This window comes from Hemitrygon akajei, chromosome 8, assembly GCF_048418815.1.
Source record: "Hemitrygon akajei chromosome 8, sHemAka1.3, whole genome shotgun sequence".
In the NCBI taxonomy this organism is placed as follows: Eukaryota; Metazoa; Chordata; class Chondrichthyes; order Myliobatiformes; family Dasyatidae; genus Hemitrygon; species Hemitrygon akajei.
This window is the reverse complement of record NC_133131.1, coordinates 23,227,555-23,244,724: the sequence shown is the minus strand read 5'-3', so window position 1 is coordinate 23,244,724 and position 17,170 is coordinate 23,227,555. Positions and strand designations below refer to the sequence as shown.

Below are 17,170 nucleotides of genomic sequence, written 5' to 3'. Positions count from 1 at the left end.
TCCTTCTCCACCTCCGATCCCCTAATCAGGGCTAGTTCATGAACCTCTGGTTCTTCCTCCTCTAGTCAATTAGCAGCTGTTTTGATTTAATGATGTTGAGTGGGAGGTTATTGTGGCACCATTGAACCAGATTTTCAATCTTCCTCCTGGATTCAACCAACAACAGTGGTGTCATCAGCAAACTTAAATATGTCATTGGCTGTATAGTTAGCCTCACAATCTTGGGTATAAAGCACATAGAGCAGGGGGCTAAGCACACAGTCTTGTGGTGCGTCTGTGCTGATGGAGATGTTGCCAATCTGTACTGACTGGAGTCTGCAAGTGAGGAAATTGAGAAAAGTTGAGGAAATTGATGGTAGTGTTGAATAAATACAGGGTCTTGCCAAAGAGTTGCATTCTGATTCAGAATAAAATAGTGATAAAATATTTTGCAAGTACACTATGCCACAAATCAGTTTAGCGAAACGATACAGGGCATCTCATATTCTTGGAACTTGAACCTAAACTGTTTGTTGGATTACTTATTTCCCCAGGCAGCGTGTCTACTGCACTTGGTTTTGCCAGGTGGCCTTTCATCCAAACTCTAGCCAAGCCTAAGTTTGCTCACTGTTTACTCAAAAGTGACTAGGAAGAGGACATGCATCTTTTGTTTCTCACACTGTAACTCCATTGCATTAATCTTATCCAGGCAAGTCCGCTTTGAGAATGGTGCTCAATAAAAGTTTAAAACTGTAATTTGTTACTGGGTGATATGTATAATGCAACCAAATGAAACTGAAGGAGTTTACTGTGTCCAAAGCCCAAGTGTACTTTGAAAAGTTATTGGTTGCAAAGTTCATTTGAAATATTCCAAAAAAAACAAACACCTGATCATCATTTCTGCACAGGCACAACTTTTAGTTGCAAGCTACTTTCAGACATGTTCAGTAACAGGTTTTGACTGGGATGGTTTGAAATGAGACCATTTAAGGTCTAAGCTAGGGGTTCCCAAGCTGAGGTCCATGGACCCCTTGGTTAATGGTAGGTGCCCATGGCATAAAAAGGTTGGGAATCCTTTGTCTAAGTCAATAATTTATCAATAATTAAAGAGATAATCTTTCCTCTGCTTAGTTCAGGATTATGATTATTAGGTTGCATTTTGTTGATTTAGTCGTTAAATAGTTCATTAACATTTCAATTAAACAGATCAAATCAGAAAAAAAAGCATCAGCATCATGTATTATTGCATCAGACAATCATTCTCTTATCGTCTGTCCAACTCTAAACAGATTTAGTGCAGATTTTAATATTGATCGCTTGGCCAAGTAGGGGCGTAGCTGGCCTGTCACTGGATAAAGTTTTTCTATGTTTGTAAGTTTGTCATGAATGAAGGCAATGTTCTTCACTTAAACATTGCTCAATCTGCTTGCCCCACTGTAACTTAGAGGAAACTAATGAAACTCCTTAAGAGAGCGTTTCTAAAATTTGTAATCTAATCACTTGTATTTTTATTCTTTGTTTTGTGCAGCTCCTCAGGGAACTAATTGAACGAAAGACTAATGCAGTTGACCCAAATGATCAGATTGCAATGGGTCGGTAAGTGTTGAAAGTTAGCACTAATTTTTAAAGCTGGATTCATCTGCAGAGAATTGTTCAAAACATACTTCATATAAAATTTTGTAACTATTAAAAGTTAAGTTTAAAATTTTCTGTTTTGCATTCTAAATTATGACATTACAGTCGCCATTTAGTTCACTTCATTAAAGACTCTACGATATCCACTTCAGAATAAATTAGATTATTTAATTAAATAATGCCAATGCAATTTAGACAATTGCTATGGAAATGGAAATTATAATTGTTTGTCCCTTCCAAGATGGACTTTAAATTTTGTTTTATAAATTGTTGTTTTTGACTTAGACCAGCTAATTAGGAGCACTTGATATCTTGAGCATAAACATAATCTCCTACATGTGCAGACAGAAGCTCATTGTTAGCATTGAAGAAAACAGGCCAAAGACTCAAAACACCTTGAACTGTGATTAAACTAATTGCATTAATGTGAAATTTAAATCTGGTGAAAATGATTGTTTTATGTATGTTCTTTTTGCATCTGAATACTGTATTTGAACTGGTAAAATGCAATATTATCTGAACACTATAACTGACATCCTTGTTGACTGTGGAGGTTGGAATGAGTTGATCAGAAACTGTCAAATCATTTTGAAAGCCTAACATTCACGATACATTCCTCACTTCTAATGGTGGGCATAGAATTATCAATATTGGAATTTTAACTTGGACAGTTTACAGAGTAGAAAAAAATAATTATTAATTACTACTTAACAAGACCCTTTCTCATATCATTATCCTCATCTTGAACTAATAAACTTTGAAGTGACAGTAATCAGACGTTTTAATGCAATTCAAAAACATTTCCCAATGAGTGAGTGTAGGGTCATATTTTTGAAGGCTGTAGTATCACATGGGTTCTTACAAGATATTTCTATAGAGTTAACTGCACATTCATAATCAGCCATTTAAAAATCAGAAACTGGCATCTTTAAAACAAGTGCATTTTGATATTCTTTGGTTATAGTATAATTCAATTTGAACGCATTGATTGAGGGATGATGTAAGTTTAAAAAAAGATTCATTAGGGTACAGAGCCTATTTATTTTGGTTGTTGAATCTAGTAGATTAATTATAATTCTTTTATGTTGATTGGTGGGTAAAAGAAGCAAAAGGCATATTTATTGATGTGTCATGAGAAAAGGATATGTGTTGTACAGGTCAAACCAAAATCATGGAAGTACAAATTTAGATGCAGAACACAAATGGTCAATAGGAAATGACCACATGGGAAAGAAAATAATTAGATGGGGTTTCTGTTTCTAATTACTAGCTTGTTACACTTTTGTGTGCATTTCAGTAGGAACATTAAGATATAGTAGCTATACTACTGTTCTCCATGTAAAATAATCTATCACTACTTATCAGAATATGATGTACAGATAAAAATAAACTGTATCAGCAAACATAAACATAGTGGAGAAGGCCGCGAGAATTATTTTCCAATTTTAGACTGCAGTGTAAGAAATAGTTACTGTATTTGTCATCTGCTCTTCAATGGTTACCTTTCAAACAGCTGGTTATTTCTCTCATAGTCATCATACATAAAACTTTGCTTCAACACTTCTGAATTCCTCAAAGTCAGCATTGACTGAAGGGTGCTCCCTGGATTGATAAAATTTGGAAGTGGTGTGCACAAGAAATCAACATATGGTGGTTATTTCCATTCTGGTGTGCATATTTGTAGATAATTTGAATGCTGGGTGGATAATTGCAGTATGTCATCATGTAGGAACTGTGTAAAGTGAGAATTTAAGCTATGCCTGACCTGGAATATTCTTCATAATTTTGTAGGTTTTTGTTTCCTCCTTTTCACCCCCATCTCAATAATATTATATTCATTTATATAGACAATGGCTCGCTATTCAGAAACTCCGAAGTAAGATTAAGAGGAAAGTGGATACCAGAGCAAGTAAAGGCAGAAAAATAAGGTAAATTGAACCTGCTATTCAGTATTAAAGCCAGGATCCATTAAAAATACCGAAAGAAGTATGTTAGTTAGGTACTAAGGAGAGCTCAACAGTGGCTGCATTGGTAAGGGATAAGATATTTTTAAAAAAGGGTTTGATGTATTTTTCCTTTATTTCTTGTCTTTTTCTCTTCTTTTCTGTCCTTCCATTCACTTTTTCACTTCATCTTTCTAACCCGCACCTTCCCCAAGGTAATGTTAGTTCTTGGGTGCTACTTACTCAATTTCTGACCAGTTGTAGGGATTTCCTGCAATACACACACAGTTAATCTTTAGATTGCTAATTTTAATTTCTTAATCTTATTCATTTAATTGATGCAATTACTGTGTTTATCTTTTTCAAATCTTTCTCAAAATAACAAAACACTTATTCAGCTTTCCCCCTATTAGATCTTCACATTCAGTATTTTATAGGCGACCCCATGTTATTGGCAAAGTGAGTGGATAGAGAGGGTGGAGGTTGCATTCCCTGAACACAATCCATATTCTGATTTTTGTTACATAAAATCTCGTCTATGGATGTGTCAAGAAACAGGAGTAAAAAAGGTTTATTTTTGTAAATTCATTGAGATCCCATCTCATATATTTGGGAGTGATTTGTGAACTCCAAGGGCAAAATTTTGCTGCCTGAATGGTTATAATGTGCAGAATCCCTGCATTCCCTTCTCCCAGATATGTATCTGTGTTGATCTCTGAAAGCTGCTAGCAACAAGTTTGCTAATTTAAATCTCTCTGCAAAGATCTGTCATTCACCCAGAACTGTACACCTCCCCATCCCACCATCCTCCTAGTACTTAAGAATTTGTTAAGTTAATAAAGTTCTCAATGTAAACCTGTATATTTTTATTAATCAGTGGCATTATTAACTTAAAGGTTAATGATAATGACCATTTTCTGCAAACTTAACTAGAATTTAAACCAAGTTGAGGCAAATTAGATAACTTAATTTTTTTTAGTTATCTGATTCTAATTTATCAATTTAAATTGGTCTGCTTGAGCTATAACACACTATCAAAACAGCATCCATGCCAAAATCCCTGTGTGACAAACATGACAGCATGTTTGTTTGAGAATCAGAGCTTTAGAAAGCATTGACTGCGGGATTGAATCTGTAAAGGTTACAGTATCTATGTACATTTTTTGTCTTCAGTTGACAGAGGCATAATAATTCTACCATACCGTTACTCCACCAGGCTAATGTAAGACTATGACAAGCCAGAATTACCATTGCTCAAAATAAAATCAGAAAGGAATAACATTTTAATTGTTTCCTACAGATTCCACGTTCATAACAAATTAGTGAGTTTCATGGCACCTATTGACCAGAGTACAATGAACGATGATGCAAGGTACGTAATAAATTACGGTCATCAAATGCGTCTCATGGCATGATGATATTGACCTGTTCTTCAACCCATCACCTGCCCCTTCTCTTGTTATCAGATCACCATTTGTCACTGGCATCAAAGTACTAGCCGAGCAAGATCTACTGAAGTGATCTTGCTTCTTTCATTCTTCTAATTATAATGCCAGTAAAAGAGAAATAATTGCAAATTTATGATTGGCCCGAGGTTCATTGTCATACAGATTGACTCCCATCACTAAGCTATAATCACCTTTGTGTTATGCTGCAGAGCAAGATGAGAAGACCTAATATAAAATCTGTGTTGGATTTGGAAAGCTATATAAAAACACTACCATTCTTCATAATGGGTAGGAAACACACTGCAATAGCTCTATGTTGCAGTGGGTTACTGGTGAATAAGGATATCTTCAAAGCCCAGTGTGTTTTATTTAAATGTGTACCTTTAATGTATTAAATTATGAGAAATTTAATTCTTAAATAATGTATCATTTATATTTTGGGTGATGTTTTTCACTCCAATAAGTAAACAATGAGTAAATTGTTGCTTATTAAGGCAAGTTATGATAAAGCTCGAGAGATCATAAAAATTTTTCTCTTCAAACCTGACACTACAGACTTGAGAACTAGAAGGCCAAATTGTGCTAACCTGACTATACAAGAAATAAAACCCCCTACTTAACCACATTTCTACCTCTATCCACATGCCTATTGCGTGTTTTGCTCAATTGGTATTGATTTAGATTTAGAGATACGGCATGGTAACAAGACATCCTAGCCCAATGAGACCACTCCAGGTACACCCATGTGATCAATTAACCTGCTAATCTTTTTGTCTTTGCGATATGGGAGGAAAGCAAAGCACCTGGAGGAAACCCACATGGTCACAGGGAGAACATACAAACTCCTTATAGGCAGCACCCAGAATTAATCCCGAGCCACTGGCACTACAATAGTGTTGTACTAACCTCTGCTACCATACTATCCCCCAAGTTTGTGAAAAGTGATATTGGCAATTGCCGAATGTAGTTCATTAATAATAGGCAACTGGTTATAGACTGTAATCACATGGAGCAAGATTAGGTGAAATCTGATTATTTTGCTGTAAGTGAGTCTAGCTTTTATTTGTTAAGTATTTATGTTGCAAAAACTTCTTAATCTCCCAGGTTTTGTTGTGAACACTTGCTTTAAATGTCCATTGTCCTCAACAAGGTGGTTTCAGAATAAGTGGGAACCCTTGAATATAAATTAACTGGTAATATATTCATAAAATATAGCTTTTGGCATTCATTATAATTTGGTTTGATTAATGCTGACAAGTACAAGTAAAGGGTAGGTTTCACTGAAGAATAAGGTGAGACAAGTTTCTTGTTAGTTACTCAACTCTTTCCTATTAATTGTCATTTTCTCTTTACATCTCTGAAAAAGTATTAAAACCAAAAGGTTTGCATATAAGGTGAGCAACTAATGAACTTGCATGGTAATGCTATTCAGAGAAGTCCTCAGTCACTACCGGCTTTCAGAGATTGTAGGAAACCATTCAGAGTCCCATTGAAAAGATGCAGTTAGTGGTGTAGGCAGCTCTTTATTCCAAGGTAGCAAGTTGTATTTTGAATTTATACTTGCATGTAATAATGAGAAGTTCACTGAGGATTGAACTTATTAGTCAAGGTCATATCCCCAAATTTGAAAGATGCTTGGGTTAAACAGAATTTTAAAATATATGCTTTATTTGATGGAAATGTTCTTATTCAGTAGTGTATTATTAGCTTTAGCTGCAGTACTCAGAAAATTGGAATCTCTATCCTTTGCTTTCTTCAGCGGAAGAGACTTGGTTGGAATTAACATTATCCACCAGAGCAAAGTTAAGACATTCAAATGTGAGCAGCATTGGTAATTCCTGTGGCTTGAAATGCCATGGCCTTCCAAATTTTGGCAGTTGTTCATGGGCGATTATTACAGGCATCATTTAAACAAAATCTGCTGCTTTAAAGTTGCAGGTTTGGATTGTGTCAGACGAGAACATCAGAAAGGGAAGACAATTTCAGATCGTAGTAATTCAGCAAGGAATGTTTTTGTTGTTCTGTGGCTTGTCGTGTTCTGTGTTGTTCAGCCGTGCATTGTGAACATGCTACATCGTTGGAATGTCTGGTGACACTTTTGGGGTGCCCTCAGTATGACACATTTCACTATGTTTCAATGTACATATGATAAATAGATCTGAATTGCAGTCTCAAGTTCCTTGAAAGCACAGTCAAATGTCTGTGTAAAAATATACTTGCCCTACTGTACAGAGCCAGTGAAGAATTGAATAGATATTTTTGTGAGCTCCGGAATGTCACGATGCCATTTGTCCATTGGACCTGGATAACTAATAATGTGTAAATTTGATAATTTGACTATACTATACACAAAGATATTACAATATAAGTGATGGTAGATACAGCTGTCATTATTACAACAGAGCGTAAGTAATTTACCAAAAAATCCTTTAAAATCAAAATTTTATGTCATTAAACATATTTAAAATCAGACAATATTCTCAGAACCAAAATGTGGCTAATTTTAATTATTTCTCTTTATTGATTTCTCCATTTCTGCAGCTTTCATATATTCAAATAATATCAACAACTTATCCCTGCAGATCATTTACCAGTATCACTTATAATTTGGAGGACAGAACAGTCCTGCCTAGAGCAGACATTTTCATTGTGATTTGTAATTCAATTTTTCATTCCTGTATGAAAAGGAATAGAATAGTGACTTTTTAATTATGAACAAATGACCAAGTGAAAACAAATTCAAATCCTGGAAAGATGTATTTTAATTGTGTTGTTCCATTTCCTTTTCTACTTGACAAAAGTAGAATAAACTTTCATGGAACACCATGACTTGGTAATAGAACAAATGGGCTTGACTGACTGGAAGTCTGTGAGTTGAGCTTACAACCTTCTGAAGGGATTTGTATGATTTTGGCTGTTAGTCTAACTATTCCTATACAATAAACCCCAATGTACTAGCAGTCGGCTGAGAGAAGTTTGAACTGTGATGTTTGAATTTAGAGCCATTTTGTTTTAGTTGGATTTCCACACTTTTATGACAAGGAAAATCCCAACATCTGATCAACAGTTGTGCTACCTGTCTAGCTGGGTGATGTAACTGTGTTCTCACTTGTGTGATTGAATTCGTACTCCTATACAGCAGTCTCTGCGATGAGACACTGCTGCATGTGCCACTTCCATAACTAAAGGCTCTCTGCTGCTCCTGCCTCCAGTCCTCTGTAAGAGCTCCTCAAAAATATTTTAACTGTGATTTTTGAAGATCTATCCTGTCATCACTTCTCAATTCACTATCACAAACAAAATTGTGTATAAGTGAAATGTTTTGCTAATTGTTTCCAATCAAGGGTGGAAAAATAGGTTATTATAGTAATAAGGAGAAATGAGTGCCATGTTGGATTAGGACTCTTCACTATTTTGATCTCGGTTTGAATGCAAACCCAGCTGAATTAATAGAATCCTGATGAAGGGTCTCGGCCCGAAACGTCGACAGTGCTTCTCCCTATAAATGCTGCCTGGCCTGCTGCGTTCCACCAGCATTTTGTGTGTGTTGCTTGGATTTCCAGCATCTGCAGATTTCCTCGTGTTTTCTTAATAGAATCCCCTCCTTGGTGTGGAGTTGAGATGATAAGGTCTAGAGTTTGATAAAGCTGCCAAATAAGTTACGACGGATTTCACAGAGTAATTTAAAATCAATGATTTATTCCATTGCCAACATTGTACTTCAGAATTGGAAACAGATTTAACTCCATCTTCTGTTCAGAAAATCATTTTTAAGCATTATTTATTTGCTTTATCAATGTTACTAAATATCACACAACTTAGTAAAGATATCATATACATTGTTTGAATTTAGCTGATTACAGTGCTTGAACAGTGACATGCCTTTCTCATATTCTTATCTATGGCTTATCTGACAAGTAGCAATGGACAGGGCAAGTATGCAACAGAGATTTAATCAGTTTTTACAAGAGCAATATTTTAAGTTATTTTACCTTTTAACAGTGTCATTAAGGATCCTCATTACTCTTTTATTAGACTGTTGTAACTCACTCTATTCTTATCAGATTACAAAATGAACATAACTCATGCCACATATTAGATCTCTTGTAAAGGGATTATAGCCTTGCATTAACTCAGATTGACACGGTTTATAATTTGCTTGTTGATACACATACAGCGATGTCATGCATTTGACCTGCAGCAGCGTGGAGGAAAGGGACACCCATACATCATCATTAAAGATGGCATCCGCTAAAGAATCAGAGCCACAGGGTCTTCCTGCAGTAATTGTCACGAAGGACAAAGGAGGCACTTTCAAGTGCAAGCTGAAATCTAAAGTCTAGTTTAAATACGAACACTTGAGCATTAGAAACCTTCAGTTGATTCTACAGAACTACTTGAATCTCTGATTATATTTCTGCTCTAATAAATGAGTATCAGTGACATTTTACTTATGAAGTTTTCACTTTCAGGTTATTCTTATAAAATAATTATTTTTGGTAGGGAATATAATGTTAAAACCGTTTCAAGGGTTTTCTCTATAATTATTAGACATTGACCGTCATGACTTTAACTTTACAGTTTTCTATTATTGCACCAGGCCAGTTGTCAATGAAGCTAATGATGGTTTTTGTTATTTACAGGTAAATAGGTATGCAGCATAGCTAAGTGAAAATAGTATTCAAGCATTAGTGATGGAATTGTACTGCACCCTGTGGCTTTGCAGAAATCAGCATCCCACCGAGTTCATCATAGTTCATAGAGAATGTTGTAGATGTTCTAATTTTTTAAATTGAGATAAAAGCATGGATTAGGCCATTTCTGGCCCTTCAAGCCATGCCACCCACAACCCCCAATTTAACTCCAGCCTAATCACGGGACAATTTACAATGACCCATTAACCTACCAGCCGGTAGGTCTTTAGACTATGGGAGGAAACCCATGCAGGCAGGGGAGAATGTACAGACTCCTTACAGACAGCAGCGGGAATTGTACTGTACAGCGGGTACTGTAAGAAACTGTACTAACCACTACACCACCGTGTCGGCCCATTTGTACAGTAGACCAAGCCCACTATATATTGAGTGCTAGTAATTCCAAATATAGCTACAATTTTTATAATGTGATAAATATTTTGATTTCTAATCAACCTCTAGCACCAGAAATTAATACTTGTATGGAATCAGCTGTGATTGTGAATTGAGGGATTTTAAAAAATAACAATTTATAGCTTTTTCTTTCTCTTAATCCATTCTTTGATTTCATCCTTGCATAAAAGCAAAATGATCAATGCACAAAGTCTAAGATGTAAACAGAATGCAGGATCTAGTCAGTTGTCAGGCAGCCTTTCTTTGATTTTAAAAAAAATCACCAACCTGATTCACCAACTTTTTTTCTCCAGATAATGTGCAATTTTCTGAGTAGTTTTTCAGCACTTCTCTCTTTCTGAACTTGTTCTTTACCATTCAATTCCTGTTTAATTTGTGTTCGTTGGTACATAATTATTTATTCCACATTCTTTAAATCACATTGGCTGAGGGATACTCAGCCCATTGAGACTCCAGATTCTCTGTTTCCTTTGCATGATTATCACTTCGCTCTTTCATGAAGTTTTTGTGTTGAAGGATATATGTATATTTTAACTAATTCCCTACTACTGGAAGTTCTGGCCCATTACTGTACTTGCCCATGGTGTTTTGCATATACATGCATATTTTTCAGTAGTACACCAGTAACAATAACTGATTTCTGCACATTCATTTCTCATAAAAGTATAGTTCAATCTTACAAAGAAACAAATGGGATTTATTGATTTTTATATCCAGAATAGACATGCCAATCAAATAAGTTTAAAGAGGAAGACAGCTGGCCACTGTTTTAAAATTTCAGTTCAGTGGTAAGGTTAAATTAATTGGTAATCTATAGAACTGAATATAAAGCATATATAGCGTGGGGAATTTTGTCACATTTCTTTGTTTGCTTTGACCATGATATTTCTCTGGCTTTTTTTTTTTTGCATCAGTTATGAGATACTTGTCTGGCAGTGTGGGAAGTGTCTGGTCATGATACATCAACTATGATGGAAAGCTAACTAGTCTGTCAACTGCCAGTCAATGTCATTTCTGTGGAATTGTCATTAAGTTGAGGGAGGTGGGTGCATGTAAAATCCTGTCAAAGGAAATGGTGATTTGCTCCAAAAACAGTTTTAAATAAATTGCACCCTAATTTAGTGAGCAGAATAAGTATGCAAGGATATAGGTTAAATTAAGTTTGCAATCAATTTTCATAAGACACAATGGTATTTATGTAAAAATAGTAGCTATTGAGAAAATAGATTCTCACTAAATGATCTGATAAGCCCACTAACAATTTGACATTTCATTTGAGTCCCATGTCCTAGGGTTTTATCACTGGCAACCTTAAGAAAGCAAAGGATATTGAAGAAAAATAGCACAGGAATTTTTAAGTTGATTGCAAAAGAAACAGAGATTTCATCAGATGAAAACTGCAGCCTAGAGCAGCTGAAATTACACAGACCTGGCCATTCTCTCATTTCAATTGGATAATCTTTAATTGCAGTTAATTGGATTAATATTTCCTTTGAACTTTCCACAAGTGATGAGTTCTAAATATGAAACTTTTTTCCAGCAAGAAATAAATTTTTATCAGTGAATACAGTGATCCGCTGTTCAGATGGCACGATAGTGGACAGGTTAGCACAGTCACTTCACAATGCCCAGCTGCAAGATTGAAGTTTAATTCCTGCCACTGTCTGTAAGGAGTTAGTATATTTTCCCCGTGGCTGTGAGGGTTTCGTTCGGATGCTCTGGTTTCTTACCATATTCTAAAGACATACAGTTAGGGTTAATGTGTTGTGGGTATCATGTGATGGTGCCAGAAGCATGGTGATACTCGACAATATATTAATTTGATTTAACACAAACAATGCATTTCACCGTATGCTTCCATATACATGTGGCAAATAATGCTAATCTTTAAAAAATCTCTAGGTAATCCAAGATGCAGAGTCCGTTGACCATGTTGGTAGTGAAGTTTTCTCCGGTACCTCATTTAACTACATACCTAAAATGGACCAATCCTGTAGTTGTGAAATTGTATTTTCCTCTCAGTTTCATGAAATACCTCACCATCAAGGCATCGCTATTTTACCCAGTGCTTGATACATAATTTATGCACCGCATGAAGCGATCATATAATTAGGAAAATGGTAATTCCAAATTTATTTCCAAAAATGAAATGCCAGATTGGGAGAAGAAAAATCAAATGTTGTTGTTTATAGGATTTGGATCATATTAAATGGGCAGTCCTGTGTGCTTGACCTGGTAATGGTGGTCCTTTACTTTGAAGTTCCACTGGAAGGTTGTGGATGTTCCTGTAGTATTGCTGCTCTTGTGATAGGGTAGTAGAGTATAAAGTGGAGGGAACTGCTTTTCAAATATGATTAATAAATTGCTGCCATGGATGTCACTCCAAAAGCAGATATTGTAAGTGAAAATCTCTAGCAATGTACAGTATTTAGAATTGTAGCATTGATCATCCTGTGCACCTTAATTTCCTGAGAGCAAATGTTATGCCAGAAACCGAGAACAGAGAAAAAACAATATAAACGTTTCATCTAAATGGCTGTAACTATCAGTCTCTTAAATATTTTGTGATAGTCAGTGAAGGGTTGGATTTGACTTGCGGCACAGAATCTGTAGTCCACAGCAAACTCTCAGCATTTGCTGCTGACTTCAGAGAGGGGTCCAATAATCAAGTGATCACTAAGATAAGAACTTTCTTTTACCTGACAATCATCTTGAAGAGTATGTTCAAAGTTCTGGTCATCAGGATTATGATGTCATCAAATAGCAGAGCAGCCAATCACTTAAAAGAATTTCCTTGGCATACAGAGAAATGAAGATACAATTCTAACTATTTTTAAATATTATATGGTACTAAAAATTGGTAAATACACATATGAACTTCAAACACTTGTCAAAGTATTAAAATTATAAGAATTCACCTGAAGAAATTAAAGAAAATTAGTACTTTAGAGCCAGGCAGTTTGCTAAGCATTAATTATGGCCATTAAAAGCTGTCTCACACTTCTTAGCAAAGTGTATTAAAAAATTGCTATCTGATGGCAAATCTAGTTTCTCCATTTCTCCACTTTTGTGATTTTTGTTGGTTTCTTACTGGTGACAGTTTCTGGTATTTTTGCTGTCATTTTACCCACAAAATCCAGGCTATTGCCACACTTTCTCCACTTGTTACCTAAACTACAGGGTTCTTTTGAAATGTGCTTGGCTGCGGGAAATATCCTGCTCCAAACAGCCTTCTTTGGCAGATGTATGTTAGTTGTTTACCCAGATCCTAGCTGTAGGCTAATGACATACTTTACAGAAACATGATTTTGAGATTGGCCAACTGCTTACTGTTATTAGATAGAATTAGGTAGAAATTACCACACAGAAACAGATTGTTCAGGCCCACCAATCATTTTGCATCCATCTTCCAGACCACTTAAGTAGAGGAAACAATCTGCTTCTTTGAATTTGTCCAAGTTTGTATAATTATTTAGCACTTCTACCAAACACACATTAAATTCTTTGTTCTAATGAAGACAGCTCCAGTTTTTTCTGTCTTTTTCATTGGTATTTTGTCATTCTGAGCAGTGTCCAATTGTACGTGATTCAGTTAGTCATTGCACTAAGCTCTAGACTTCTGTAAATAAATATATTGTTTCACATTTCATCAAGACTTTAATGCTCTGCACTTGTTCTTACACCTAGTATTCTATTGGGTAATAGCTTGGTGCTTCTATTTCAGTATCATCTGAAAATTTGGATACAATCTGATATATTCAAATCATGGGCACACATAATGAAGAAAATTGGATCCAGTGCAGATTCTAATCATGAAGAAATTGTCTGTAATTTATTCTTTGTTTAGTGTCTTCTATCCAGTTTTTCATCCAGTCTTCTGCATTCTAATTCCATACCTCTCAATATTTTTGTTATTTCTTTTCTTGGAACCTTGTCAAAAGACTTCGTGAAAGTCCCTGTTGTTTAGTTCAACCGTGTTCTGCAGATATCATTTTCCAAAAGTGCTATCAGGTCAAACTTGAATGGATGACTTCAACAATTTTAGCAAAATCTATCCTTAAAGCTCTCTGACCCAATTTGTGAATTGTACATGTAACTGTAATTTATATTTGAAAACCACATGCAAATTTCTCATGTGAAAAACTTTATTTATGGAAAAAGAGTTGGTAAGTGAACCTTACCACAGGATTGTTTTGTGTAAAGATTTAAGATGGGCTGTGATCTAAAGCTTAAAAATCGTAAACATACTACATGGTAGGTAAAGTAAAGATTTCAGTAGAATTATGCAAATTGTGACTTCAAGTATATTATCCTTATACAAAGCTTTACATAATGACTGTGTTATATTTGGAAATGATCAATTTTGCCAATTTGGAATGGGTTGGGTCTTGCATCTGGCTGAACTTACATAGCCATTTGACAAGTTTGGTTCAATCATGGGAGAAGCCTTTTTCAAAAAATATTTTAGCTTTGATTTTGAATTTGTGCAGGAAAGACCATTTCAGATGGTCTATTACAAGCTCTGCACTTTTAGAGAGAACACTGAAATGGAGTTGATCACTCAAAGACCTCATTGTATGAAACGTTGTACAAGCCATTGTTACAAGTACCAGTCCCAGCTGAATACTATCAAAAATATTAAAGAGATGGTTCCCTGAACTACACTCAAATCAAGGCTTTTTGTTATTTTTTTATATATCTCAGTTAAGTGAAATCTTCTATATTGATTTTCTGCTACTAAGTAATTGTTACTTTTAATAAACCAGATTTGTCATTTATAGCCATTCATTAGATCGGTTCTCTTTAGGAAGGATGTCGAGGCCTTGCCGAGAGTGCAGAAGAGATTTACTAGGATGATACTAGGGACAAGAGACTTCAATTACATGGAGAGATGAGAAAAACCTGGAACAGTTCTTCTTAGAGTAGTGAATGCTATTTTAGAGTTCTAATAGAAGCATTCAAAATAATGAGAGGTTTTGTTCGATGAAATAAGAAGGAACTTTTCACTGGCTGAAGTGTCTGTAGCCAGCGGACAAGACCTAAGATAATTGATAAAAGAGCCAGAGGTGAAATGAGAATTATTTTTGCTTTAAGTCATTATGTCTTGGATTGCACAGTCTGAGATGGTAATGGCTCCAGAATCAATCTCAACTTTAAAAATGGAATTGGAAGAATATTTGAAAGAACGAAAACTATTGCAATATGGGGAAAAAGGCAGAGGAATGAGTATAATATGACAGCTCCTTCAAAAAGTTGGAACAGGCATGCTAGTCTATGTGACCTTCCAGCTTTAAAATTCTATGGTATTCTACAGCTATCCAAAAGCTTGGACTGACTGTGTGCCATTTGAAGAAATTACTAAGTAAAGAGGTTCGGTCCCTCGCCAACCCATTGTTGAAGTCCACAAAAAAGCTTCCAGCCATTTTGTGCATGCTCCTGACAGTGCACAGGAGCTAGGTAAAAGAGGAACGTTTTTAGACAAATTATTTCAAAATATGTAGGCACTACTTGCTCTGAGCTCATTAGTTTCTAGTATTTGAGGTATATCCCACTGAGATAATTAGAGTTCTGATCTTTTTTTTTAGCTTCCATTGTGTAGAATTTTGGACCACTGCATACGAGGGGTGATTGATAAGTTTGTGGCCTAAGGTAGAAGGAGTCAGTTTTAGAAAACCTAGCACATTTATTTTTCAACATAGTCCCCTCCTACATTTACACACTTAGTCCAGCGGTTGTGGAGCATACGGATCTTGGACCTCCAGAAAGTGTCCACAGCAGGGGTGATTGATAAGTGTGTGGCCTAAGGTAGAAGGAGATGAGTTATATAGCTCTTGTTACATGCACGTGCAGTACAACTCTTTGAGTGATTATGCAGAAAGTTTGAAATTAATAACTCATCTCCTTCTATATTAGACCATGAACTTATCAATCACCCTGATGAGTTATTAACTTCAAACTTCATGCATAATCACTCAAAGACTTGAACTTGGTGCATGTAATGAGAGCTGTATAACTCATCTCCTTCTACCTTAGGCCACAAACTTATCAATCACCCCTGCTGTGGACACTTTCCGGAGGTCCAAGATCCGTATGCTCCACGACCGCTGGACTAAGTGTGTAAATGTAGGAGGGGACTATGTTGAAAAATAAATGTGCTAGGTTTTCTAAAATAGACTCCTTCTAACCTAGGCCACGAACTTATCAATCACCTCTCATATCTGGGATATACACAAAAACTATTTGCTGTGAACCTTTCTTTCCCCAATGGCATCTAAGAGGCTTTTAGATAGACCAATGAATATGCAGAATATGGATCATGTACAGGCATTTGCGATTTAGTTTAATTTGACTTCGTGTTGAGTGCCGGCATTATGAGCTAAAGGGCCTGTCTGTGTTCCTGGTTAGTGTGGATTAGTTTGTTCTTGGCCTTGGACTTCCACTATGATCACAGACCATTTCCTTCTATGACAGATGATGGAAATTACCAGTAGACCTCTGACTGGATAGCCACCCTTCTGCACAGTAATGTGGTGCTGGGACTCATCTGCATTAAATTGTAGACAAACTTCCATAGGTGCACAGTGGAGGGTATCCTAACTAGCTGCATCGTGGCCTGGTATGAAAACAGCAATGTCCAGGAATGGAAAAGTCTACAGAAGGTGGTGGATACAGCCACAGGCAAATCCCTCCTCACCACTGAGCACATTTAGAAGGAGTGCTGCAGTATAGAGTAGTGGTGAAGGCAGCGTATGTAATCAGAGATGCACACCACCCAGGCCATGCCCTCTTCTCACTACTTCCAAAAGGCAGGTGGGTCCCTCACTGGAGGTTCAGGATCAGTTACTACCCTACAACCAATAGGTGCCTGAGCTGGAGTGGAGAACATCATATCTGAACTGATTCCATGACCTACAGCTTACTTTTAAGGACTCTTTACAATTCTTGATCTCAGTATTATTTTTATTTGCAATTTCTCTTGTACATTAGTTCTTAGTCATTATCTCAAATTAATAACATAAACTTTTAAGTTTTACACTTTGAGTCTGTTAGAGTGATA

At 36.0% G+C, this 17,170-nt stretch overlaps 1 protein-coding gene across 1 annotated transcript in view; it reads left to right on the top strand.

Annotated features, from left to right (window-relative positions):
* aatf (apoptosis antagonizing transcription factor) overlaps positions 1–17,170 on the top strand; it is a 107,387-nt gene that overhangs the window by 68,655 nt on the left and 21,562 nt on the right. Inside the window, exons 9-11 of the mRNA XM_073053440.1 lie at positions 1,508–1,575; positions 3,462–3,542; positions 4,858–4,929. Coding sequence (XP_072909541.1) covers positions 1,508–1,575; positions 3,462–3,542; positions 4,858–4,929 — 221 coding nt within the window. The remainder of the gene's footprint in view (positions 1–1,507; positions 1,576–3,461; positions 3,543–4,857; positions 4,930–17,170) is intronic.